The sequence below is a fragment of the Alosa pseudoharengus genome, unplaced genomic scaffold (genome assembly GCF_046254945.1).
Source record: "Alosa pseudoharengus isolate Yale_2024_CS ecotype anadromous, Long Island Sound unplaced genomic scaffold, YU_APseudo_1.1 YU_APseudo_1.1_scf_16, whole genome shotgun sequence".
NCBI classification, from domain to species: domain Eukaryota; kingdom Metazoa; phylum Chordata; class Actinopteri; order Clupeiformes; family Clupeidae; genus Alosa; species Alosa pseudoharengus.
The window spans coordinates 19,739,488-19,767,302 of NW_027468630.1; the positions used below are offsets into that span (position 1 = coordinate 19,739,488).

General features: G+C 44.6%; 1 protein-coding gene and 1 long non-coding RNA gene across 3 annotated transcripts in view; one reads left to right on the forward strand and one right to left on the reverse strand.

Moving 5' to 3' along the window:
- Nucleotides 1-1,682: 1,682 nt before the first annotated feature.
- LOC143126240 (uncharacterized) lies at nt 1,683-5,226 on the forward strand. Its single transcript, XR_012987427.1, has 3 exons — nt 1,683-1,885; nt 2,490-2,989; nt 4,669-5,226. It is a non-coding gene; the product is annotated as an uncharacterized LOC143126240 (long non-coding RNA).
- A 3,713-nt stretch (nt 5,227-8,939) lies between these two features.
- The window catches only part of arnt2 (aryl-hydrocarbon receptor nuclear translocator 2), a 40,082-nt gene continuing 21,206 nt past the window's right edge, over nt 8,940-27,815 (reverse strand). For both annotated transcript variants that reach the window (XM_076287361.1, XM_076287360.1), the window contains 10 exons: nt 27,579-27,713; nt 26,948-27,022; nt 23,733-23,884; nt 17,935-18,010; nt 17,629-17,752; nt 14,865-14,964; nt 14,477-14,615; nt 13,950-14,115; nt 10,655-10,800; nt 8,940-10,281 (listed from right to left, as the gene is read on the reverse strand). In XM_076287361.1, the coding sequence (XP_076143476.1) occupies nt 10,183-10,281; nt 10,655-10,800; nt 13,950-14,115; nt 14,477-14,615; nt 14,865-14,964; nt 17,629-17,752; nt 17,935-18,010; nt 23,733-23,884; nt 26,948-27,022; nt 27,579-27,713 (1,212 nt within the window). In that variant the 3' untranslated portion in view covers nt 8,940-10,182. The remainder of the gene's footprint in view (nt 10,282-10,654; nt 10,801-13,949; nt 14,116-14,476; nt 14,616-14,864; nt 14,965-17,628; nt 17,753-17,934; nt 18,011-23,732; nt 23,885-26,947; nt 27,023-27,578; nt 27,714-27,815) is intronic.

Here is a 27,815-nt window from a genome sequence, read left to right on the forward strand (position 1 = left end):
AATGTTGGATGGATCTCAGCTCAGGATGCTACGCATTTTGACATATCTGAGAGGTAAAAAGCAGGGAAGCGGGGATAGACAGGAATGAGAAGTGCACCAGTTTCTCCCCTAATCAGTAACAAGCTACTGGAGTGAGTATGATTTGTCATAGCCAGGAGGACAAGGTGAAATACAAGATAGGGCAATGTGTTCATTGCACGTGGTATGTAAAAAAAATGTGATGTGAAATTGCCTGAAAGACGGGTATGGTACTCTGATAGGTAAGAGTCAATCTGTTTTACATTTTGGAGGAGATACATATCTTTTTTCCCTCTTCATATAACTCACATTTTGACAGATTCCACACCATCAATTAGAGTAAAATAAAAGCTCCAGACATTGTATCTGGAAATTCTCTCTCTCTCTCTCTCCCTCTCCTATAGGAATTTGGACGATACCATTGTATCTAAATCTGTAATTTGCACAATGAGTGAATAGGTAAACAAATAACATTATAGTCCTTATAATAAAGAAGTAATAAAAAGATAATGGTCCCCAATATTCCTAGTGGATGAAGGATGAATAGAACCTGCTCTCATCGGACATAGAAAGATATCTCTCCATATGTGCACCTAGAGAAACCCTTAAATTGTCATTTACTTAAATTGTGCAAGTGGATATGAGAGAGCAAGCATATATGGCTTTTTCTATGTCATTACCCGGACTATAATGTGTAAAGGTAATGCTGTAATGTGTGCAGATGGCATAAATGAATATCAGTAACTCCAGCAAGTCTATAATCAGCTCGATTTCAAATGGATAAATGCAGGGTAATTTCCGGGACATCCATGCTCTATGAAGGACACAAAAGAAATGCACAAAGGAGGATTTTGGGGGGAGGGGGGGGGGGGTTCAGAAATGATACTAGTTCCAGAAACGCTTCAAATAGCATATTTTAGCAGCACTGAGACGCTGTCCCAGCTCAGTTACATAAGCTTTGCCTCATTATGAAATTAGGCCTGAGACAGGAAGGGCAACTTAGTCTGGCAGATCCGTCAGGATCTGACGTGATCACATAGGCATGGGGATGCTGCTATACACCACTGCAGATGGCTTACCTGCTTTTCAGGGGCTTCTATGGCTCACATTGTTTTCCTGATTTAAAACGTGCATCTGAAAAGAGTTTGTGTGAGTGTGTAGGTCTGCTGAGTTTTTGCCTGTTTTTTCTCCCTTTTGTTTTATTCAGGGACTGCTGGGCTGTGAGAGATGGATAAGCACCAGGTCACAAGGAACAACAACCCTCGTCTTAAATTTCAGCTACAGTGGGCTTTCTGCTGCCAAGCTCCATGCATGTAAGCATATCCCATGCTTATTTGCCCTTTACAATGTCTTCTGAATTCTTATCTTAATCCACCACATTGGGGTATGCATATAGATCATGTACAAGCATTATTTTTCCAAAACCAAAATAATTAAATCAAACAGAGACTATTTAAGTGAAAAATCTTGTATACACTGTAAAATCTAACACTTGTGTAAACTTGCATTAACCTTGTTTCCTTTACTTTCAGCAACAAATGTGTGCATCTTAATGATTTGAGTAAAGTAACAGTTACTTCCATGTTGAAAAAAGCATGTTACTTCATAATAAGACTGAGGTCAACTTGTCTGAGACAAGTAACCTCAACAGTGACACATTTCTACCATTAGGAGGCGAACTTGCGCGTATTTCTGCAGGGAAGAAGAAGAAGAAGAAGTGGGAGCATGCAAGGAAGACGTTAACGTTACTGTGCTGGAGTGATTTGAATTTTCGCCCTCTCAGTTTGCTCTTCCGAAGAGTCGTTGTTGAAAGCATTCAGAAGATAAAAAATAAACATCAGACCTTTTCCTTTCGGAAGACTTTGTGGTAAGCTGTAAGGATATACATGTTGGTGAACTGTTTTTATTTTGCCCAGGCATGTTTTTGGTTCGAAGGAGCTAACATTAGATCGATGGCCCCCCTTCCCCCCACCACACCACAGATGTTTTGCATTAACAGTTGGATAAATGAATGTGTAACTTTAACTACTAGTAAATTACTGTCCAATTCAAAGTTGGCAGCTAATTTAGAATTTTAAAGCAGGAGGTAGTGAATACAGAATCAAAGTTAAGGTTAGCAGGTTAGAAGATGGTAGTGTAAGCATGCAGTGGAAATGTAAGCATTGCATTTTTTCGGCAGACAAAAGAGGTCAGTTATTTAAGCATTATCGTCTAAGACATGGCGGGTATTCGGCAACAACCAATACCTTGTCTTCATATGGATTGTTTATGCACTTTTCAGTCATATGGGGAGCCCTGCACTGAAGCAGATTTTTTCACACATGTGCGTAGTCATTTGAAATGAACATTCCATGCCCATATGAAGGCTGTGATTTTCATACTAGTGTGTATTCAACATTTAAAGGAGAAGTTCGGTATGATATTGATCTAAAGTGTGTTGAAACATGATACCTTGAACTTTTGTCTCATAGCTCATCTCGGCTTGTCCCCTGCACTCCGAAATCTGGCGCTATTAGCCGATGCTACCAACAGGTTTCCGATGGGGGTGCCTCGGGCATCGGCCTAGCCATGCAAATAAATCACTGGTTTACACCATTTACGGTAAGTGGTAAGTTTCCATGGATGTAATACAATGCTGAAAATTGCTTGTATGTTTCTAAATCTTTTGTATCATTTCATGCTGATGACATCCTCAAGAGATCAACACAAAGCTTGGATTACTTGCAGCAGCATTACCGTTAATTTATTTTATATTTCAGCAAGGTACAGTTTGGACGCTAATAACTAATTAGTCATATATTTAACTGTTGTCTTTGTGTTTCTATTTGTTTTACAGGTTACTGATGGTGAGGATGTGTGGGCACAAGTCTCCTTTGGGCTGTTGACGGTCATTGATGATGACACACTGGTTGATCCAACTCTTATCCACCTGGAGCCAGTGTCTACAGCCATCATCATTGAGGGGAGGCTGGTAATGGATGGACTCAAAAGTTTGCCTGAGGCCCTCTGCATCTTGTTTGGGTTATCATATGCCTTACACCTTGATTACCCCAAGTCAATGAAAAATACATTGAATTTCATTCAAAAGGTGATGCTTGGTTTGGGTCAGAACAAGCTACCACCAAAATGGCAAAGTCTTAAAAATCTTCTGCTGAGATGTTTTCTATTTTTTGAGCTTATATGGTTCTAAACTGAAAGGAGAATTCTGGTGTGATATTGACCTAAAGTGTGTCTCAAAGTGTGTCTCATAGCTCATTTCGGCTTGTCCCCTGCACTCCGAAATCTGGCGCTAGCTAACCGATGCTACCAACAGCTTTTTCAATGGGGGTGCCTCAGCATCGGTCTAGCCAAGCAAATAAATCACTGTTTTACACCATTTACGATGCTCAAAGTATCTCCACACTTAATTGGTAAACTTAATTCTGTGGAAATGCATGGATTCCAGTTGCTGCTACTGGAAGCAACTGGAATACATGCATTTCCACGGAATTATTTTTGGAATCTGATCCCTTATCATACCTGTTCATTCGTACTCGTCGCTCGACTTATCGTGACTAAATTCAAGATGGCTGCGAACGGTAAACTTCCTTAAGGTACTGTCTGTATAAATCGTCTTGTAAATAAACTACCAGTGCTTTTTCCAAGTTCTCAATGTCTCGTTTTAAATGTCAGGGCCCTCGGAAGTCTACCAATGAAGTGTGGAGATATTTTGAGCCTCGTAAATGCTGTGAAACAGTGATTTATTTGCATGGCTAGGCCGATGCCGAGGCAACCCCATTGAAAAAGCTGTTGGTAGCATCGGCTAACTAGTGCCAGATTTCGGAGTGCAGGGGACAAGCCGAGATGAGCTATGAGACATACGTTCATATTCTGCATCATGTTTCAACACACTTTAGGTCAATATCATACCGGAATTCCCCTTTAAGTCTGTGGTGGTAAGTCATTTACAATTTGGCCCTATAAATTGGTGGCCCGATTAAGTTTTAAGAGATGTTTAAAGGGATATTCCACCATTTTAGGAATTACACTCATTTTTTCCATTTCCCCTTGAGTTAAACGATTGATTTTTACCTTTCTCCAGTTCATCCAGCCGTTCTCCGAGTCTGGAGATACTAGTTTTAGCTCCATCCTAGCATAGATCATTGAATCTGACTAGACCATTAGCTTATCACGTTTAAAAGTGACTAAGATTTCCAGGAATTTTCCTATTTAAAACTTGTCTCCTTTCAAGTTAGAAAGTGTAATAAGACCAACGGAAAATTAAACGTGCCGATTTTCTAGGCTGATTTGACATGGAACTATACTCTCATTCCAGCGTAATAATCAAGGAACACCATGGGCACAGCAGCACAATGATATCATGCAGCACCTGAAAATAGTCACTGTAGGCTAACTTCCAGCAACAAAGTTGAGCTGCAGCAGACGAATCGGTTAGTGACTGGATTATTACGCCTGAATGAGAGTATAGTTCCATGTCAAATCAGCCTAGAAAATCTCTACATTTGATTTTCCATTGGTCTTATTACACTTTCTTACTTGAAAGGAGACAAGTTTTAAATAGGAAAATTACCGGGAATCTTAGTCACTTTTAAACGTGATGCTAGCAGGCGAGATGCTAATGGACTAATTCGATTCAATGATCTATGCTAGGCTGGAGCTAAAAGTGGTATCGCCAGTCTCAGAGAACGGCTGGATGAACTGGAGAAAGGTAAAAATCAATTGTTTAACTCAAGGAGAGGTGGAAAATGAGTGTAATTCTCCAAATGGTGGAATATCCCTTTAAGAAGACAGTATTTTTCATGTATTGTGTTAATTTACGTTAGACTACTTTGTTGATTTTTATATGGTACAGGCTACTGAGATACTTAAAGATTTTTATAAAATGTTCAAGGAGAAAAAAGGAAGATGTAGGTTGTTGCTACAGCTAAATTGTGCCATTTAAGACATTTTAAGATGTTTTTTTTTTTATTAAAACAACACAATTTTGTTGTTTTTACAAGAATAATAAATAATTCAAAGCCGTATTTGTACCTGATGCAGTTGTAAATGTCATTATTTTAGAATAGAGCCTATTTTTATTCAAACTTGTGTATATGAGTAATATTTACTTGCTAAATTGAAGGCAATCGGTTTCCATGGTTTCACCAAGTAAGATTAACTTGCTGTTCAAGTAACTGTTACTACATATTCCAGATATGAGGAATTGGTTGATTAGTAACCTCAACTTCAGAACATGAGTTTTATGAATGAAAACTAAAGTACACTTCACTTGCAATACCTAGGTAGGTTAAAGAGGAATTTGCTGTAGTGTTAATACACTACACTAAGGAATTGCTTGTAAGCTCAGTTTTAGAATCCCAGTCCACTTTAGTCTGATTTTTCAAGGCAATCGGTTTCCATGGTTTTTTTAAGTAAGGTTTACTTATTGGATTTTACAGTGTAAGACTACTCTGTTTGTTGGCCCACACTCACGCAAATGCAAACCTTCCGTTGTTTCATTAGCATTGGATTTCCATTGAATGCCAAAGAATGCAACAAATCTACATATTGTGTTTAGTTTAATGTAAAGATTAACTCTGCATGTAGCTCAAATTTTTTCTCCCTTCGGATTTCAGTTGCATCACCTTGTCTGGGTCAACATCAGAACCACCAGAATCATTTCTATGATTTCCTTACTCTACCAGTTTGTGCTCTGTTGTTTGTCCATGCCTTTGAATAACATAAAGTACTTTTGCCTACGTTGTTGTTTGTCATTTTAACAAGTTATGAAATAACCTTTGGCATGATGTCTCTGTCGGTATGGTGCTGTCTGTGAATCAGCCCTGACAAGAAGCTTCTCACACATCATCCATCCCATCAGCCTCCTCACTTCACAGCTGGATATCCTTGCCTAACCTACTGAAAGCCATCTCTGGATCATTCCAAGACCACAACTTTTTTCATTGACTGAGTGAGTACTTTTATTCCCATTAACACAACAAGCGAGTGGCAGTGTTACCCAGATGGTGCAATAAAAAAGGCCTTACGTAAATTGAGGAGTAATCGCCCAGGAGATTGCATCCACAATATCTGGAATGCCCAAGGGAATTTAATGGACAATGTCAAAGTCGGCAATAACCACATTCTGTTATGCAGAGGGTAAGGTCAACACAGGAGGACACTGGCTTTACCGATTATTAAGCTGGCACACGCTTTCTAGCTCTACCTGACTCACCCTTTCTGGGAAATCCAGAGTGCCATTAGCTGTAACTCAGCCTCACAAACAATGACTCTGTTAGATGGTCTTGAGTGTGGAGACACCAGTGGTGTAATCACAGTGTTCATCTGGAAAAATACTGGGTGACATCTCATTCTGTTTGAGGCAATAGATATGAATGATGACAGAAAATAAATATGTCTTCAGTATTCTACAAACACTACAGCTATGATGAACACGATTTTGGACAGATAAATAAAAATCAAATGGCAATGTTCTGTATTTCTTTGAAAACAGCGATAATTCCAGTGGTGAAGGATAAATGTAAATAATGAAAGGCTTTAAAGTATTGCCAAGGAAACATATTCAGTATGCTTATGAGTGGACATTGCTTGGAAATGAAAAATAAGCTGGGCCTGAAAATCAGCCATGCTTGGTAATGAATTCAGAGACTTACTGTAGGCAATAGACAAGATATGGCACCACAAAACTATTCTGTGGGTTTCCCCAGAATCTCATATGTCTCTGTTAATTAATGAGGGAGGCTGAGGGACATTTTTTAGTGTCTTTCTAGTCTTCTCAGACCTGCTCAAGCTGCTCAGACATTCTGATTTCAGCCAAAGGCTCACAGACATAGAACATTCTCAGACAAACAGATATTGTTGTGATGGAAAGACTCATTTGTTAGCACATTGTTGTCCACTGGGGCGGGTATATTTCAGTGCTGAAATCAAATAAGCATTGTATCATAATTGTTAAAGGTCACATCACTCTCCTCAGAAGAGTCATTTTAAACAGCAGGTCCATGTCTCGCAGTAATAAAACACCTTATACATGTGGTAATCCAAAGAGCCTTATCTTAGGGTATCTGTTTACTTTGTTCTTTGGTGGAAACTGTTGAACAGCATAGTCGAATGATGTCTGTTTTCCTCCCTGCTAAGCGAAAGGAAAGTGAAAGTGAAATCTTAACATAAAAAAGCTAAGGGTCAGCTCGAGAACTGAAGGACTTTGTAGTTTAGACCAACATCATCATGATGACATTCAAGAACCTTTCTCTGTTTCTACTCAAAGGATGTGTACAAATCCAGGCTGTGCTCATAAGGCACATTCCTAATTTTTTTTTTCTGAAAATATACACAGAGGAAGCAGGCTAACACCATACTGTTATTGCTGGCCATTTCCCAGGCATTCTTTGCCGAATAATTTGATATGACAAAACATGCAAAATTTGAGACTGGTCTGAAAGGCTGGAACGTTATCCTCACCTCTGCAGTAATATGAAGTCTGGTGTAAACATGCATTGGACAAGCAGACTCTTGTGTTCCTGACAAAGCCAGAATGAAAGAATGAGATACTGCTGTATGCATACGTCTCGCCTTTCTTCACAGATTATTATTAGGATTAGCAAAAATCTCATCACAGTCTTTTTTGTCCTACATAAAAGCAGGCATGCATTTATTTCCAATTACATAAAAAGTCTATCAGAAAAACAAAAGCCCTTTTTTGAACCCTTTGACAAGCCGCACGAGATCCAGCCATTGATAGCATTTCTAATTCCAGCCAGATTGATTACATAGCGTGAGGCTCTGGAGCTACAAGGGCGACTAGACCTTTATGCACCATTTCAAACCCTGCCACACACATCCCTCATGTAAACACAGGGTTGCCACCAACAATCACAAGTGACAGGCAAACGGGCGGGATGACAGAATTGGAGGCAGCTGGAGCAGCAGGAGTAGCGGGGAGGGAGACAAGGTCCACAAACACAGCGTTCCCAACCGAGTGCTGTGTGCAATCTATCACTGGGAGACTGGGAAGTGGTAGGAAGGAATTTAAGGAAGTGTCAGGGCCCAAGAGTAGCATGTGTTGAACCACTTGAACCATGGCGATAATCAGCCCCACCATCCTTAATGAACTCCTCATAAATCAAACTGTACCCCTGGATGAGAAACACTAGGCATCCCCCTTGAATGGAAAACATGAGAGACTAGGCTGGAGCAGACCTCAGTATTACATCTGACAGTTTAATTCATGTAATTACCTTCCATGAAGCGGGGAGAGTGTGGGCACTTGCGTGTAAAAACAACATTCCTTTTATTAAAGTGTAAAAAAAGGCTTGTTGAGTTACATTTCCAAATCTACATTATCCCTTTGACACCGCTGAGTGTTTTGATGTGGGAAACAAGACTATTTACTTAAAGTAAATAACGTTTTAAGATGAGCATCGGCGCAGCTTGGGGGCCCCTTTGTTAAGCACACACAAAGCAGAGGGGCCCTGGCAGTGGGAAGGGATCACTCGAATTGTTTTAACTGCAACAGTTTGAGAGTTAGGGGTTAAGTAAATGGGATCCTCCTTAAAGAAAACAGATCCATATCAGTGCTGATGTGCTGGTGTCTGGGCCGAAGTGAGGAATGCCCGCACTGGCTACGCAGGGGGAGTGCTGGGAGAGTGCAACGCTCAGCGCTTCGTACGGCAAACCCACTTCCAGTCAGGAAGAGCACACTTCCTTACACGTTTAAACAGACTACAAGGGGTCCCAAAGGGGCGCACACACACACACACACACACACACAATTCCCAGGGACTACAGAGAGGTGTTTCGAAAAAATAAGTCGTCATGACAGGCATCACGTAGTGAAAGGTTTCTGAATTCAACAGTATGATTGCCAGTTTCAAAAAAAGTGTTGAAAGTCTCACTATGAAAGACAAAGCCTGGGGCAGATCTTTTTCAAAGCCACATAACCAATGAAAATTTATTGTCACAAGCACAGTTGTTTTGTTTAAAGTTACACAAAAATAATGGGGCACATTTACACAATTTATACAAGTCTAAACGCAATGTACAATTAACAAGCTAACTAAATACCAATAGTTAAATATGTACCACTCACATTACACACAATGAAATGAAACCTACACAAATATGTATATTTGCTGTGTATGTGAAAGAAAACACAATTTGACAACAAAAAAATCAAAATCACATTATTTACAAAAACATTTTGATTTAGCAAAAGAATTCTTCACTTCAAGGTCATCTCATTACTCTTTCTGTGACATAATACAATCAGTCATGTAAAAGTTCTAGACCATAAAGTCTATGTTATTACTTGAAAAGGTAAAAGTAACAAATAATTGCGGCGGCCACAAGAATGCAACACATATTGCGCAATGCTTTCACTGTATGGCGGTTTTCCTTTCTGAAAAGACAGGAGGCTGGTGATAAAAGCTTAAATGAAGTGCACTTCAAGCTGTAACGTTTAGCAACTTCTTTGAAAATGTTTATTTTGTATGTTTGCATCATTTACTTTTATGTATCGTCTTTTAATTTTTACATTTTTTTTTCAATTTTACACAAGATTCTTCTACACTGTTATTAGTTTACCTAGGTTATGGACATCACTACATATATAGTACGATATTTTTTTTTCCCCACGAGAAGAGTCACGTGTGCTGGTGCTGAAGAGGCTTACATCAGCATGTCCTGTGTCACTGAGCCTGGTGAGGTTTGGCAACGTTAAAGTGAAGTGCAAGGAAAAAATACCAACGGAAAATTCCCTTCTTTTCCATATAAAGACTCTGAAAAATAGGCATCAAATATATGTGAACATATATTTAAAAAAAAGGGGCATCTCTCGACTATCTCTGTGAAATAGCCATCTTTGCCCCCCGAGATAGCCCTCAGGAGAGAGAGAGAGAGAGAGAGAGGGGGGAGAGATAGAGAGGGAGTGAGGTGCCTGAGTGTCCTTGTGTGTGGGGGGTGTGTGTGTGTGTGTGTGTGTGTGTGTGTGTGAGTTGAGAGATCCTGCCTCAGTGCCTGGAGGAGGATGAAGACGATGTGAAGAGCAGGGGGGTGCATCCACACATCCCCGCTGCGGAGTGCTGTTAAGTTTACTGGTGAGTTGAGATGAGAGCCACAAAAAAAAAAAAAGAAAGCGCAGAGTTCTGTTCACCTGGACCACCGTCCTTACTCGGAAAATGGAGGGAACATGCCCAAGTCTGCAAAATCTTCAATGTTGTAATTGGCTGTACCCTGTGTGGGATCTCCGGCCATTGGCAACATATCCTGCAATCGGAGAAAGTCCAGGGTTAGAGAGAGTAGCAGATATGTGTGCATGTTTACCCAGTCTCATCTTCCAAGTTATGACACAGTAAAGTCAAACACAGCTATATACTGCAAACAGATGACTGCAGATGCTAAGAGGATAGAATAACTGATATAATAAGTCACTTTGGATGAAAAGTGTCTGTTAATTGAATAAATGTAAGAGAAACTTTCCACTTTGTTTGCAGCATCAGGGAGGCAAGGCAAGCTTATTTATATAGCGCATTTAATGCATTGGGGTAATTCAATGCGTTTTACATAAACAAGAGCAAAGATTAGTAGTAAAAAAAGCATAAAAGGGCAAAAGGGGCCGGGGGGGGGGGGGGGTGCTTACCTGGAACACCTCTGTCTGGCTGGGCTGGGGGTGGGGGTGCTGCTCTCCCCCTTGCTGGCCGTGGTGCTGGCTCTGCCACTGGGACCACACCTCCGACGGCCTGCCCTGGAACTGCCCTCCGCTCTGACTGCCCTCTGCTGACACATCTGCAGACAAAAATGGCCACACACACACACACACACACACACACAGGTGAGAGGAAGGACCATGAAGCTCAGTGCAGACCCATTTAACCCCCAAGGTCCCAAAGTCGAAATGGCAGACTGTGACATCGAGAAAATGGAAGTACATACTGCATCCAAATGTTAATAGGGTGTCAGGCCAAGAGGGAGGAGAAACTATAAAGGAGGCTTTGATGGAAATCTCTGCAGAGACCTGGCTGCTGCTTAGGGAGCGCCTTCACGTTTGCGACCCCCTGCTGAGGTGCGTTCCAGAGGCGCTCAAACTTCAGAACATTTCCTGGGAGCCGACGGAATGTGAAAGCGAACGCTTTTGACATTCTGTCACCAGCGGCTACCGCACCCATCACAGACTCTGCTCTTTCTAAGAAATTATACGGGCTGCGTATGCATGGCAAGCTGATGGGCTGAAGGGAAGACGTGTGTGTGCGTGCGTGTGTGTGTGTGTGTGGAGGGAGTCTCTTAGTGAGATGCCCACAGGTGTGGTCCTGGCTGATGAGATACTGGTGCAGAACTTCACTTTTGGCAACCGCCTTGCCCCAGTCATCTCCACAGAATGACCAGTCAAGAGATGCCCAGCCCCCACCCACCCACACACCTGAACCTATCCATTAGGGACCATCAAGCCCCAAGTGTTCCTCTCAGTACTGTTTGTGACCAGACACCATGTATTGCTTAGGAACTTTCACAGTTGTTGATGCTTTGCAATTAATACATGGGGATTTTCACTGTCATTTCAAATGCATTAGCCATGCTGCTAAGAGACCATCACAGCTGCCTAAAAGCTTTCCAAATTAACCACATCAACCTCAACCACATCAACAATCAACCTTGTTCTGTGAACCCTAGTACTTATGTAACTATTTTGATGGTCCTTAGAGTACTCCAAATAAGTGTATGTGTATCTGAAACGGGCTAAAAGTGTGATGACAGACATTAAGAATGAGAAGCAGAACTAGAAGGGATTGAATAATAATAATACTGAACCATCTTGCCGCCCATCACCTGATCATGAACCTACGTCAACTCTTGGTACCTTTGGCCTGATATTACAGTCGCTGTCAATCAACGCGTGTCCTCCATGGCAATTATGATGATGGGGTCTGTGTAGCCACTCACTGACATCTGTCTGAGCACTGCAGGGTGCACAAGCCACACCACCTGCATCCCCAACAGCACCTCTCCAAGAGGCCCACATTGTTGCAAACACTCTAGAATTATGATGTGATGACGTAAGGGCTCTTTTTGGTGTTTTCTGCTTGAGTCATTGCATGACTCACCAGTTTAGAGTTTGTGTTTGTATATAGCTCTCCAGAAGTGTTTCTGTGACTTAATGGTTTAAATAAAAACTATGTTTATTTAAACCATTAATTCCTACTCTCATTCATCACTGATGCATTTTCACTTCTCATGGACCACTAAGCTACCAGACTACAAAAGTACTGACATCCTAAACTGAAGTACTTTGTTGCACTCAATATCAATAGTTTAACAATGTCTATGTGCATTCGTCACTGAGAATTAAAGAATTAAGTGGCAAGTCGTCAACCATTTCTGTGGCAAATAGCTTTCCAAAAAAGGCTTTTTTTCCACAGAGGTGACCAAAAGCACAGCGTCTCATCACAGAACAAACTGTTGATTTAGCTCCAGGCAACCCTGACTGACTCATCCACTGATGAACGCTCACTGCCGAAAAACAAAAAACAAAAAAACAAAACATCACTGTTGGGGGTGGTGATCCTTCATTGAAGAATCCATTACATTTACATCATAAAAAGAGACAGAAGGACTTGTTTTTCCTTGCCAACTATTAGCAGTGTGGGACAAAAAAAAGAGCCATTGATAGCTGGGTGCTAATGTTTGAAGTCTTGCCTTGTGTTATGAAACCATGATAGAGAGAGGAGACTGGAACGTTTCACGTGGCTAATGACAACGCATTAAAAGTGAATCATCTGGACATGAGGCTGGAGAATGGCTTCATTTGTGAGCAGCTGGTACAAGCCTTCAGGGTTTCTGGGGAGCCACTTAAAGCGTGGATCTCTGGCGCAGTCGCTAGGCGTGCGTGCGGAATTTTAATGACACCTTTTTCCAGCCTAAATGACTTATCAAACCGACCCCACTAATCAGACTGGGGACGGGGCGGACTCGCTCGTTCCGCCACAGGCAAAGTTGCTCAAAGAGAAAAAATGGAGTCGTAGCCCAACGCAGATGCCTCTTGCCCCAGGAGTACGAGAATGGTCGGGGGTGACTTGGCTTTCGCATGATGCCCCTTTATGTTTCTCGTGAACAGAGCATTGACATAATCCCCACTTAAGTGTTTCACTGCACGCTATACATCCACCAGGAAAAACGGCTCTACAACCAATCCAGCAGGATTGTGGATTAGAGCCAAGGAATTTCCAGCCATTGTGGAATTGTCTTGTCTATGTAAAAAAAAAAAAAAAAAAAAAAAAACTGTCAGAGGGACTTATGATTTGGGTGATTAATGCCGTGCTTTGGCATTGCTGGAAATGTATGGAAACCAGATTTCGGCCCCCTTTTGAAGTGTGGCGGTACCACGGCACGGCACGCTGATTAAAAACCTATGGGTGCCAGCTGGCGCTCGGAGACGCGGCGCTCTGGGCTTCCTGCTGTTCGCACTCCTCGTGGCCCTCGGCCCCCAGCGGCGCCCGTCCCCTGTGTCATGATCACACTGCCCTTTATGCTCTCTGTGTGAGCGCGTGGACTTAATGAAGCTTCAGCGAAAGCCGCGCGCGTCTCCGCAGGCAGGCCTGTGTTTGGACGTGAGGGACCTGGTCAGAGAGAAGTCTGAGCAGGGCTGACAGGAAGAGGGGGGGTGAGTAAACGAATGCAAATATGGCCGTGCCTTTGTTTGATGTGTGAACAGGGTTTAATGTCGGTTTTTCTTTTCCATAAGCATACAATGCAGAAAGGCACCCATGATGACCGATATGACCTGGTGGTGGCAGGGAGTTTGACAGGGATTTAACCTTATCTAATGTGTGCGCAAACAGCCATGTATCAACCGAGTGTGGTTAGCGGACAGGTGCTGTGTTTGACTACGTGTGGCTGCTGGAGGCGAATACATTGTGGCAATTAAGGACGTGGCCGCTTACCAAAGGCTGTGCTGCGATTGGCTAGGTTGGAGTAGGCGTTGCCACTGGGGGAGGAAGTGGCCGGGCTGGACAGAGGGCTGTAGGAGGACGGGTCAGCCTGGTAGCTGTGGCTGGAGCCGATCCCAAACGGAGACGACTGGGCCTTGCTGGACTGTGCAGGGAGTTGCTGGAAGTAGGGAGAGGGGGAGGAAGGGAGGGAGGGAGGGGGAGAAAGGGAGGGAGGGAGAGAAAGAGGGAGGAAGGAAGGAAGGAAGGGAGGGAGGGAGGGAGGGACAGTAAGAGAGAAACAGGGGAGAAAAGAGAGACAGATGAGTGTTATTAAAATGGTTCATGTAAAACCCTGGGGTATGCGAGATCCCATTCCCATGTGCACATCTCTGGAACACGCTACACAATAACGAGGCATGTTTCCATTACCGCAGCTAATTAGGTTAATCGACCCCAAACAGGCATGCAGAGAATTTGAGTACTTAAGTCCGGGGCGCACGAGCGCAGTCACGGATCGGAGCGTGGTGCTCAGAACTCACCTGGCCTGAGAAAGGAGGTCTGCTTCCTGTCCAGGACACCTGGCCGGGATTGAGCTGTCTGGAGATCTGGGCTAGATTCTGCCCCGCGGACGCAGACGGCTGGATGTCGTTGACCCCCGGCACATGGATCACTGATGAGCTGCGAAGGCCAAACGCCATGTCATGAGTGAAAAGCGCAGGCTGACCGCTTTAGTCTGGATCAACACAACTTGATTGCTCAAGTTGAAAAAGATTGCTCAGGTTTCAAGACCATGAGGGTTTGAAAGTAAACATCCTGACAGCCTCTGCACCTTATTTCTATCCAAGTCTCTCTCACACACACACACACACGCACACACACACACACACGCACACACACACACCAGACACAGACACACAGACCTCTCACCTAAAACTTTTTCCAGCGTGGCCCGGCTGAAAGGGACTTCCTTGGGAGTAGATTTGCTGGCTCCCTGCTGTGGACGATGGGACCATCATCTTCTTATCAGCTAAGAGAAGAAAAGTGCTGTGAACACACATGCTATTTGGGAACCTTTCACGCTCTTCACAGACATTAATGCATCACCTGGAGAGAGACCAGGTGTAAAACTAGAATGTAATGCCAGAGGAATTACAATAGTGGATGGAAAGCTGCTGGCTTAATGTTGGTGGGGAAATTCCTTGAAAAAAACCCATTAAATCACTTAATCTTTGAGTTCATACAAACCCTCATACCAAAAGACCTTGTGTGTCAAGGGTTTTCTTGAGATATAACACTCAAGGTGTTTTTGACCTTGACATTTGACCTCCAACATCAATTCACTTCATCTTTGAGTCCATACAAACACTCATACCGAATTTCAGGCATGTATGTCAAGGCATTCTTGAGATATCGCACTCAGTGTGTTCATTGAGTTGACCTTTGACCTTTGACCTCCAACATCAACTCACTTCATCTTTGAGTCCATACGAACACTTGTACCAAATTTGAAGCATATGCGTCAAACCGTTCTGGAGATATAATGCTCAAAGCATGAGATATGGCTGTGACTTTTATTTTGACACACGGGAAACACTTAAACAGGATGTGTAGTTTTAGGGAGCACCAGATTGTATGCATTAGAAGCTGAGACGGTTGAATTCACAGGTGACACCTGTGCCCATGTTCTAATTAGCCCGGGAACTACTCTGGGAGCTTAAAGGTCCAGTATGTAGGAAATAATGGAAAATAAACTGTAACCATTCCAAAAATGATCACCATATGTTGTCAGAGAGTGAGGAAACACGATGAATTGAAGTAATGGCTTATTTGACAACATTACTCTAACCCGTGAAACCCCGTAAAACCCATGAAAAAAATCAGTTACGGGGCGGAATCTCTTGGAATTTTCGTTTATGTTTTGAACGATTAATTCTAGAATAGCGTATTAATAATGGGCTAGCGCGCCCTCCTATTTGGGTTGCCAAATTAGCAAAGGCCAACTGTCAACAGCTGTCAGTTGTAGTCATGAACGCCTACAAGAGGCAGGCAAATTTCCAAAATTAAAACAAGAAACAAATTAAGTGGACATCGGAGGAGCTTCCTGAGATGGTGACGTCTTCGTCAAACTAAGAATATCAAGTCTGACGCAGAGCTGGCCATATTTCTCCACAACAGGTAGCCTATGCTAAACTTCTAAAATCTGCATCGCTAACTTCAGCTAAATATGTTACGTTGGTTAGAGAGGTATTTTTTGTTTTCACTGTTTCCGTAATGTGTAGCTGGGTCATGGTTGGAGAAACGTTAAAGCAGCTGCAGGTCAACTAACGTTAGCTAAGTCTTCATTACACCTGGCAACCCAGAAGAGGCTCGCGTCTGGTAGTCTTGAGAACGTTCACCAGTGTTTTGATTTTGGCCTACAGAACATTCGTTAACAATCCTACAAATCGCACCTTTAACAAGCGCAGCTGCCTTTAGGCCATTATGACATCACAGCCTTTGAAGTTTATGGGGGGAAAATTAGGTTTTTAACATTTTTAATCCCTTATTTCTCAAAAAGTATAAACTTTTTAAAAAATCGGAAATAATAACTCTTGCCCCACTCCAGACCTTCAGAACGGTTATTTCAACATGTCTGTATGTTAAGCGGTTAGAGTCGCATTAATTCTTGAAAAGGTAAAAAGAAAAAATGGTTATAATAATAATAATAATAATAATAATAATAAGCCAGGAGATTTCAAGATAATGGATTCCATCCACTATAATAATGGCCTTTAAAATGTCCAAGATTTGGATTCTGCTGTGAGGGGCACTTACTAACTATTATTACATGGCTCTTCAGAGTGCTGCAGAAGGTTCCATTCACATGAATGGGCCTTCCCAACGTTCGGGCCTATGTTAAATTTATATAATCACCGGCAAAGTATATCACCGCTGTCAATGACAACGGGTTGATTAACGTCTTTCTTATCCCTCCGCAAGACGTCCGTTCGCAATGGATTTTCATTGAAAGGGAAAGTAAGCTAGTAAGACGTTGCCACGCAACACCTGAAACTGTCAAGTTCTATCTGTGTGGCGAACTATTTATTTCTTTGTTTATTTTCTCGTTTTGGCAAGTAGCCGTGTAATATTGTCCGCCGGTAATTACATTACATTACATTACATTTGGCTGACGCATTTTTAGCCAAAGCAACTTACATATGTCAACTATATTACAAGGTATTACATTGTCCCCGGAGCAACTTGGGGTTAAGTGCCTTGCTCAAGGGCACAACGGTGGAAGCCGGGAATTGAACCGACAACTTTCAAGCTACTGCACGCTAGCCCAGTTCCTTAACCGCTACACTACCACCGCCCCAATAATTATCAGAAAATAAATCCCTTCAGGTCAAAATAAGTCCCTTCAGGTCTCCCTGTCGGGACTTATTTTCTGATAATTGCCGGCGGACAATACATTATCCCTTACTTAAAGGTGCTTAGATAGATACTTTATTTATACTTATTTATAAGTATACTGGCCTGGCCCTTGGAACACCACAAAACCCTGAAGACCATATTCTGCCAAGCTTCCATAAGACCATACCTCTATATCTACATTAGGTTACATTATATTCAATCTTCAATACACAACGGAGTACAAGACCATGCAACAGCAGACAGAAGGGGTCACTTGTTTCTAAAGCAATGCACTTACATCCAGAGATGCCAGAATACATGTCAGCGAAGCGGGGGTCCCTCTCCTGGGAGAACATGGCCTCAGTTTTGTCGATGGCCTTCCCAGTCTCGTGCACTCCCGAGGGGACATTAGGGACGGGCACCTGCAGAGAAATACCAAGTCAGGTTGGAGCAATACCACAAAAACTGAACCAAGGACAGCTTCCAAAATGATGGATGGTGGCCTATGTATGTTAATAGATCATTTTCCCCCAGCGGTGGCCTTGGGTGGGGAGGTAAGGAAGGTGGGGTGAGAGACAGCAGAGCAGTCTGGAGGGGGGCTTGCCTGGGAGAGGTCGTAGGCGGTCAGGCCATCCCTCTGATGGACCTCCAGCTCGGCCTGCTGCTGCTGCTGGAGCTGCCTGCAATGCACACAGAAGGAGAGCCAAAGTCTTCAGACATCACCAAAACAACAACAACAACCACCCGTTTACACAAAACACAACACAGTTGGCCCTCGAGCGCAGCACACAACGACCCCAACATCAAAGCCAAATGACACAATCGGCTCCAGCAGTGTGCCATCGAGGCAAACAGAATTCCATCCTGTGTGTAAACATGCCATCAGCTGGATCGCTAGACTGCAGCCAGAACGAGATGCGTTAAGTCAGAGTTGAGTCTAACTGCAGTGTTCACAGGGGTTTCAATTTCATGCATGATTATTTTAATGGGCGCGAAAATAAACACTGTGACTGATGAAGATGCGGTGGAGACCTAAAACACTTTGTAGATCGCTTGCTTTTCCACTGTACAATCTCATTTAGATATTGACATTTTTGAAGGGCTATGTGGTGATTTCCTGCAGACTTTTTCCGAAAAATCCAAAGCTGAAATTTCCTGTTTACTAAAATGAGCTGATCTTTTTTTTTTATACCGGGACATGGCATAATATGGCTGTTTATTTCTGGAGGTAGCCAGGCAGGCAGGCACAGCTTTCTCAGAAGGCACTTTGAGTCCATTTCTGTTTGTCTCTTTTGGAAAAAAAATAGGACACTGGCATCCCTGTAATACCAGTGAACATCCAGGAGTCCTCAGTAATGAAGTCCATGTGGAGGCAGGTCTATCGAACCAAACACAAAATGTCTCCTGCAAATGAGCCTCCCTCATCCCTGACAGGAGTGCACAGGCTCCACCACACCTCCCGAGGTTGAGTTACTGGCTGTTTACATGCTGAAATATGCCCACTCGAAAGTTATGACAGGAAAAATAATTGAACACCATTATGGATTCATGGAAAACGCGAAGCCTCCGCCTTTTTTTCCTCTAGCCTGGCGAGCTCTTGCCACAATGTATGTGGGCATTGGTCCCTGACGAGCAACTTAATGGGAGTTCACCATCATCTACTTACGCTACTGGCACCTCTGCATGCGAAGGCCACTTCAAAAAGAACTGGTCAAAAAAAAAAAAAACACACTTAATGAAGGAAAATACTTCAAAAAGCCTTTCATGTCAAGAAGTCCTTAGCCTTCACCCTTACACATTTTTGCGTGTGTGTGAATAGCAAAAGAGGGAGAGCGAGGGACGGTGGGGGGGAGAGAGAGAGAAGAGAAGAGAAGAGAAGAGAAGAGAAGAGAAGAGAAGAGAAGAGAAGAGAAGAGAAGAGAAGAGAAGAGAAGAGAGAAGAGAGAAGAGAGGAGAAGAGAAGAGAAGAGAAGAGAAGAGAAGAGAAGAGAAGAGAGAGAGAGAAAGAGAAGAGAAGAGAAGAGAGAAGAGAGGAGAAGAGAAGAGAAGAGAAGAGAAGAGAAGAGAAGAGAAGAGAGAGAGAGAGAGAGAGAGAGATAGGGGACCAGACAGAAAGACGGGTTTACTGTTCCTGTGCCAGACTAAAGGGAGCTGAGTGCAATCAGGGTCACCTGAACCAACACCAGGGTGAAATGGATAACACCCAAGACACTGAACGATATTTGAACTTTTGAAAAGTGAGCGAGCGAAAGAGGGAGGTGAAAAAAACAGTCTCAAAATACGACCCGAGTCCAAGTTTCCACAGGAACTGAACTCGGACTGCCTCACTTCAAGAACAAACTGTAGATGATCTATGCCTGAAAAGCCATTATGAGAGTGAATAAATAGAGGGGCAGAGAAAGAGGAGGAGGAAGAAAAAAAAACAAGAAAACGTCTTTTCATCTCCGCCCGGCATGCCGAAGTTCATCATTTGTTGTTTCTGCTTGAGCGCCCGCTCCAAGCCTCATCTACATTAGGGGAGTCGATACAGATGAAGAATGGCTTAATCACGGGCACTGTGACTCCCCCTTTATTCTGCAGGACACGCCGGCTGCAGGGGCTGGGCCGGTTGTCATGATAATGAGCAAGGCTATTGCTGCTGCCCAAACCTGGCCAATGATGGCCCCAGGCCTCTGTGTGTGTGTGTGTGTGTGTGGCTGTGTGTTATCTTATCAGTTGTATGGGTGTGCATGAGGGGCTGTGTGTGTTGTTTGTGCTTGCTGTGCTTATTTGGGTGTTTTGGAATGTTTTTAAACTATGGAGGTCTGTGGGAGTACGTGTCTTGAGGAAGTCAGAAATTAAGAAGTGCTTGGGACGATAATGTCCTCAAGAGTCTCAAATACTTGACTTTTGACAACAGCGGGCAGAACATTTGGTCAAGTAATGAAGCCAACCTCCCATCAGAAGAATGTATTCAAATCATCTCTGGTTTCATAGATGGCCATGTTAAGCCAGCTTCTAGACTTACATTCTCTATTTACATTCAAATTTTAACAACTTCAGAATTAGTTGTTGATGAATTCTGTTTATTATTTGTGTGTATACAAGCGTGAATGTGGAAATGTGGAAAGGCAACAAAGCCCAAAATGATTAATACCCATTAATGCCGAATTCTGATTTATAGAGCATTTGTGTTTTGACAAATAATGTTTTTCTGCCTGGACATTAACTTGAAAAAACACTAGACAAAAGATGATGTATTGTGCTAGAAAATAAATATATGGTGGGTGTGTGTGTGTATTTATTTTAGTATTTATTAAATATTTGTGCTTGTGTAATGCATATATACCAGTTTTGCCTGAATGAGGTATATGTGCATGTGTACATATACTGTACCTCATATACGCACGTGTCCGTTGGAGCCAGGAGGCTGGTGAGCTGTGCCAACAAGGTTGCAGCTTGGGCCTACTTTACTGGCCTCCACAGGTCGCTCTTTAAATGTGAGAGGCAGAGCCGGGCCGTGCTGACCATTTTTGCCATTAAATTAAACTCAGGTTTATGGACACAGTCTGGAAGTGTGCTGAAATTATTTGCCGTCGCTATCAGTTTGCTGCAGTAAAGACGAGTAAATTATGTGTGTGTGTAACTATTTTCATACCCAATTTCTTCCTGCGGGTTGCCTCCTGCATACTAAAACATAACATTAACGTTTTAGGAGCTGCATCAGGCGGAAAAAAAACAAGCTAAATATACATAATGAAACAGCCAAAAGTTTATAAAAGGGGAATTTCTGTTTTAATTTAGTCGAAACTGAAACCTCTCCACTCAAGAAATTATCAGCTGGCAAGTTCAGAAAGTAAAACAATGGACTATGGCTTTCATGACTCACGATTAGATGTCCATCTCTTAAATCAATACGACAAACATCAACAGAAAGGCACTCTTTGCAAGGCATGAATTGTGCTTAACTGTGGACACAGCTGGTCTAGCTTTCAAGCCCTTCGTTTCGGACAGACAAGGGCCTCCGGGGGAAAAAAAGAGAGGTGAAAATATGTGGATATGAAAGACATCTTTTAGACTTGAGAGAGTCCTTTGAGAAGTCCCACACCAAAGGAGAGGCAAAAGGTTTGCCACAGGGCTAGAGACGAAACTAGCACTGAGGACCACACCTGCCTGTGTGTTTACGACTTGATTTTTCTCTGTAATATAAAACAGTGTGGACTCTGGCACTCAGGAAAATCATATCTAAATACTATCAGAGATGTTTGGGGTAGAGATCTTCCCCTGTGGGGTCTGGTGCCTGTTGCCATGCTGTTTGTTTTATCGGGTTGATTATTATTCGCTGGCAGCTGTCCAGACAAAAAGGTGGAGCTTTCAACGCGGGGCCACCTTGGTCGCTCTCCGCGACAGCTCCATAAAACTTACCAGGGTCAAAATTCCACCGTCCCCATACATCTCCCCAAACTATGGGTTCGATAAAGTCCGGCGCGCTGAGGGGATTACAAATTAACTTTCGATCGTCTCAAAGCACGAGTGCGAGTCCTGCGCTGGGAGGAAAGCGTGATAAAAATGATTGTGTGTCTACACAAGCTAACAGTAGCACTGCCACCCACTGCCCCCACCCCCCACTACCACCCCCGGTTCCCATCATGTGTCTCTGGTACATAAGCTTGCGAGACGCAACCCTGAGGCCCGGAGGCCATTCATTACTGCAGACACATCCCAACCCAGAGATGCAGTGCATCTTACAGACAAGTCGGATGCTGTGACATATTTTCCCTGCCGAACTCGTGGTGGCGGTCGGTTCGGGTCCAGCTGCTTTCCAGCAGGCAATGCAATCCCAAACACTGCTTGATCCTCTCCTGATTTCCACCCGGCGCCCGATTTGCATCCCCCTCCCCCACCCCCTCCCCCTCCTCTGCCCCTTGCTGCACTACTACAGACAGACACCCCAACCCTGCCCACGCATTCTCCTCCAATCCCAGAGCAAATCGAGTGGGAGCAGCCGTGAGTCTCCCGTGGTGTCCCCACCTCGGCCATCCCCCATAAGGCCAAACGCATAATTTACACCCTCAGAGGCTCTGATGTAAGAGGCTAAATTCTTCACCGTGGGGCAGTAAATCTAAGGAGAGTCACCCCGTGAGGTCCTCTATGGGCCTCATTACAGCTGGAAAAGTGCGCTGTTATTCCAGCCATGCTGTGGGAGGGAGGCGGGTGGGTTGGCGGGTGGAGGAGTGGTGATGGTGGCGTGAGGTGGAGGGGTATGTTTACATAGTTAATCCAATCTCTTCCCACAGAGTCGCTTATTGGCTCCATCATAAGTCATTAGTGGGACTTCTGGAAGAGGAAATGCCAGTACTCGTTACACACGTCGACGTAAAAGCACATATCAGTGTCCGAGTAATTAGACACTGGGCAGGTTAAGTATGGGCCTCAAACACGGTCCACCGTTTTGAAAAGTAGGATGTTTACATTCAGTAAAGTAAGCACCGTCCCGACCCTGTACAATAGCATTGACGCACAGCACACCTTCTTCCAATGAAGTGAGCGCAGAGCCATTTCCTGGCTCACGTTCTCCCAGCAGGTGGAACACACACACACACACACACACACAAGTGCCCCCTACTGTTAGAACCGGGTCTCTTAACACAATGAAATAACACACCTGCAGTGTAGTGTCTTTAGCACTGATGTGCTTACACAAAGTGGTAAAACTAACTCCTTTCGAATTCCTGTGCCTGATGAACTGCTGTTGGCAGAGAGAGAGAGAGAGAGAGAGCGAGAGAGCGCGAGAGAGCGAGAGAGATGACGTGTTGGGGCCTAGACAGCCAGTGACCTTAACTGTCCTGCCTCTGCAGGAGCAGAGCGAGACTATCCATCTAGCCAGGGACCAGAGGGACCTAAGCAAACACAGGCCTTCAGTAAACAAGACGGAAAAAACCGAGGGATGGAGAGGAGGTGGAGGCAGAGAGAGGCCGGGGTCTGCGAGTTTGAGCATAACTCAATTCAGTCTTGCTTTTTCCCACCTTATTAACAAGACGTAAATCAAGAACTAGGGCAAATATTATTTGGCCTTCTGAAACAGGGTTTAAAAAAAATAATTAAAAAAAAACCAATGCCTGCATTCTGTGAGCCACATAAACATTTCCTGACTTGGCAGCATAAATGCAGTCCCCAGCGTTACAGTAAACTGCACTTAATTACAGTCAGAGATAGATAGTTAGCATGTGGAGTGACAAGCTGAGACGTCTTGATTACTCTCAGACAGCAAAACTGTTTGCTTTTTTGGCATACATTTACAAGCATTACTGTAACGCATTCTCAGACATGTTTTCCTGTAGGTTTTCATTAGTACTGATGCTCTGGTATGAAACAGCGTTCTGTAGCTTGTGTCAGTGCAAAGAGTGAGAGAGGGAAACATACTTGACGTTGGTGTTGGTGCAGATGATGTACTCGATCTCGTCTGAGTAGGGATTCTGGAAGGTGAAGCTGCTGGTCCGGATCAGCATCCACTCACGGTTCTTCATGCGGAAGCGGTACATCACCGACAGCACCTGGCCTTTTAGCTTCACCACCTGCGAGCGGAACAGGGAGAACATCTGCCTGAGCTCAAATCACCAGAATACATGTACTTTTGGCAATGTGTTAAGTCAGAACCCTGGGGGATTAAGAAATGTATAGTATAGAGGAGTGAGCGTTTGAACATGGCAAAGGACGTGGCGAGCATACAGAGAGGACAGATGTGAGAGGCTCCATCTGCTTGCACAGAATCGTGGGAAAGAGGCACACTGCTCAACTACGCAATGACTCTTTGGTGTGTAGCTGCACATATTATCGCACACATTTCAACACAATTTTCACACAAATATATTGCACAAATTTCAACACATTATCGCACACATTTCAACACAGCCGTGGCCCACTGGTTAGCACTCTGGACTTGTAACCGGAGGGTTGCCGGTTCGAGCCCCGACCAGTGGGCCGCGGCTGAAGTGCCCTTGAGCAAGGCACCTAACCCCTCACTGCTCCCCGAGCGCCGCCGTTGAAGCAGGCAGCTCACTGCGCCGGGATTAGTGTGTGCTTCACCTCACTGTGTGTTCACTGTGTGCTGTTTGTGTTTCACTAATTCACCGATTGGGTTAAATGCAGAGACCAAATTTCCCTCACGGGATCAAAAAAGTATATATACTTCTCACAACAATTCCAGCTTACAATTACCAACACAAATGATAAAGCCCTTTACGTGTTTAATTTCCATTTTTAAATAAAGCCAAACGTTTTTGCTCGCTTCAGGCCTGCGATAATTGTAACTGTCTTGGGAGGAATGCGACTGTTAGTTAAACAGCGGGTGTGGAGGCCTAGATAGACCACGTTGCATGACTGCTGTCTCCACGCATCTGCATTAAATATATAGGGGGGGGCCCCACAAATGAGTCTGTAGATAATAAGATGGGCAGAGTGCGTGCATGAGCAATATTTCTGTGTGTGTGTGTGTGTGTGTGTGTGTGTGTGTGTGTGTGTGTGTGTAAGTAAAAGATGCATTGCGGAGATGCCTTACACACACAGGGGCCTTCCGCTCACCAGACTGCTGTTGGTGCGAGACATTTGGCAGACTCCCAGCCGAGAATATTGAGCAACTTATACATTCCTTCCATAGTATCATTTCTGCTGTCACTCTGCTGACAGGGGTTATGGTTTCCATCTGAATCTGAAGTGCCACGGCCGAGTTAGTGAAGAGAGTGGTTTTTCCACTTGTGAAAGACTGGAAGTACTCGAAAAATGTAAAACCATCTTATCTTGGTCGATACAGATCAGAAACAAAGAATCTGCAGGATGGGCTTCCTAATGTAAACCAGTTGGGGGGGGGGGGGTTTTAAAATGGGAACCAGAGGCAGTGGGCACAGCACAACAACATGGTGCTGTTCAGACAGCGGACAGGCTGCGGGATGCCGGGTGTTATTCTTGGCAACTTGGCCGAAGCGTTTTCTGCTGTTGGAGGGGCGAGAGGATTCCTTCCCCGGAAAAGTGGGTCCGTGAAAGATGGGCACTGGCTCTGAGGGAGACGAGCGGTTATTTCACCGCCTTTCCCTTTCCTTCAGTCAACAGCTCCGGGCGCAGGATCTCATCCACAGCTGGGCAGGGCGGCAACCGCTCGCCAAACGAGGTCGCGCACACACTGGCTCCACAAGACGATGCGATTGTTGTTGTTTTTCCACGAAAACGATGGTACGAAGTACACCGATGTTCTGAGAGACGCAAATGGTTTAATGTGCTGACACAGAAGGTGCCTGCTTTCACAAGCCTCTGCCATTTTAATGTTATTCATGTCTCAACTCATATCGGAGCCCTGGGCCAACAATAACACTCCTGTCCTTGTTCTGCACACCAACAGGCGTAGGCACTTTCTCTTCATTAAGCATCAGGCTCTGTTGAAGTTAGTGTCACGTCTGAGTTATGACTGCGCTCAAGAGAGCAGGTGTACATGCGTACGTGTTGCAAGATGGGGGATTCACAGGTCCTCTCAGGTTCCATTTACCAGAGGGCTGATGATAAGGAAAAGGCAGGAGGTTTCCTGACAGCAGTGACCAGTTGCTATCCCAAGGCTTGAGCAACCTAGATTTTCTCATAACTCTTCTAGCCTTTCCTGTAACTGTGCATATTCTTTTGCCCCACTTTTGACTTTTCCAGAACATTGTGCATCTGTTGGCACGGACCTGGGCCTGGCTGGAGAGCAGGGCAGGTCAGGGAGGTGGGCAGGGAAGGGCAGTGGGAGGTGGGCAGGGAGGTGGGCATGGCAGGGCAGGGCATGGCAGTGGGCAGGGAGGTGGGCAGGGCAGTGGGCAGGGAGGTGGGCAGGGAGGTGGGCAGGGCAGTGGGAGGTGGGCAGGGCAGTGGGCAGGGAGGTGGGCAGGGAGGTGGGCAGGGCATGGCAGTGGGAGGTGGGCAGGAAGGTGGGGCAGTGGGCAGGGAGGGCAGGCCAGGGGGCAGTGGGCAGGGAGGTGGGCAGGGAGAGATCGAGATCGAGCGCAAGAGTAGGCCAGAGCGGAGAATGAGCACTGATGAGTGGCCAGGGGGAAGACAAATAATAAATAAATAAATCTCTGATGCGTGACCTTAGAAGGATGACTCTGGAGAGCCAGAGAGGGGAGGAAGAGAAAAAGAGAGGGAGGGAAGGAAACAGAGAGAGAGGGAGGGAGGAAGGGAGTGAGTGTTGAGGTCCAACAGTGTGTGTGTGTCAGTCAGCCAGCCAACAAGCTTAATTACTGTCGACTGCCAGATAAGGCCAGAAGGACAATGCCCGATGTGAGCCCTGTAATACCAGAGAGCCTGCTTTCTGGAGCTCAACAAAGAGAGCTCTTTATTGCTGCTCGGTTGGCGGAGGCCTAGGCGATTGTGTTGGGATGTGAGGCAAAGACGGCAGGCCCGCACAAAGGTGTACACACACACACACAGACAGACACACAGACACAGACAGCCATGCACATTCAATGGTGCATTCACATATAAGAGGACACCAACCCACACAATGACAAATATAATACTTGGGGCAGTTACTAAAAAGGTGCACCCAAACAAACAAAGGTAAACAAACACACACACACATGCAAAGACAGTCACCCTCACCCACACAGACATACCTGCTGAAAGCTTTCCCGCAAGTGGCTCTGGTCCTCCGGATGGCAGAATTCCAGGATGTCTTTCCCGAGCAGATCCTTTAAAAGCAATTGAAAGTCATGTTGGGCACATGCTGTAACACATAGTGAGTGGACGCACGCACGCACACTTTATTTGATTCCACTTTACAGTTGGATAATTCTCTACATTAACAACGGCAGTTACAATGGGTGTGTTGGGCCTAGTGGGGCGTCTTCTCAGACTGACACACACACACACACACACACACACACACACACACACACACACACACAGAGAGAGAGAGAGAGAGAGGACCAGGCAAACACGCCTGCTCACTCATTATGATTATGACCGAAAGGTTCATGAAAAGGGCAAGGCCAAAAGATGCCAACATGGCTGTGTTGACATGTTCAGCTCAGGTGTTTACACTCCGCCGAGTGGAGGCGAGGCGATGAGCCTCAGACTGCTCATGGGATGCGGGGCAGGCGAGAGGAGGCTTATGAAATCTGAGCGTTACGAAACTCTTATGAAAGAATGTGCACATGACGTTCTGAGACTCTCCCTGCCCCACGGCAGAGGCGAGACCGTTGACCTATGGCTGGTAGCCAATCACGTTGATGGAAAGACGCTGACCTGTGGCTGGTAACCAATCACGTTGATGCAGCGGGGGTCCACGAAGGTGATGATGCCGTCGGAGTTGTGGCGGGAGAGGAACTCTGTGGGGACGGACAGGCCATTCATGTCCATGGAGACGGGAGAGCTGGTTACCTGGTGAGGGGAGAAGGAAAACAAAGCACTTACAAAACGAGCGCACACACACACACACACAGGCACGCACGCACACACTCTGAGTCACCAGAAGGAGTATAA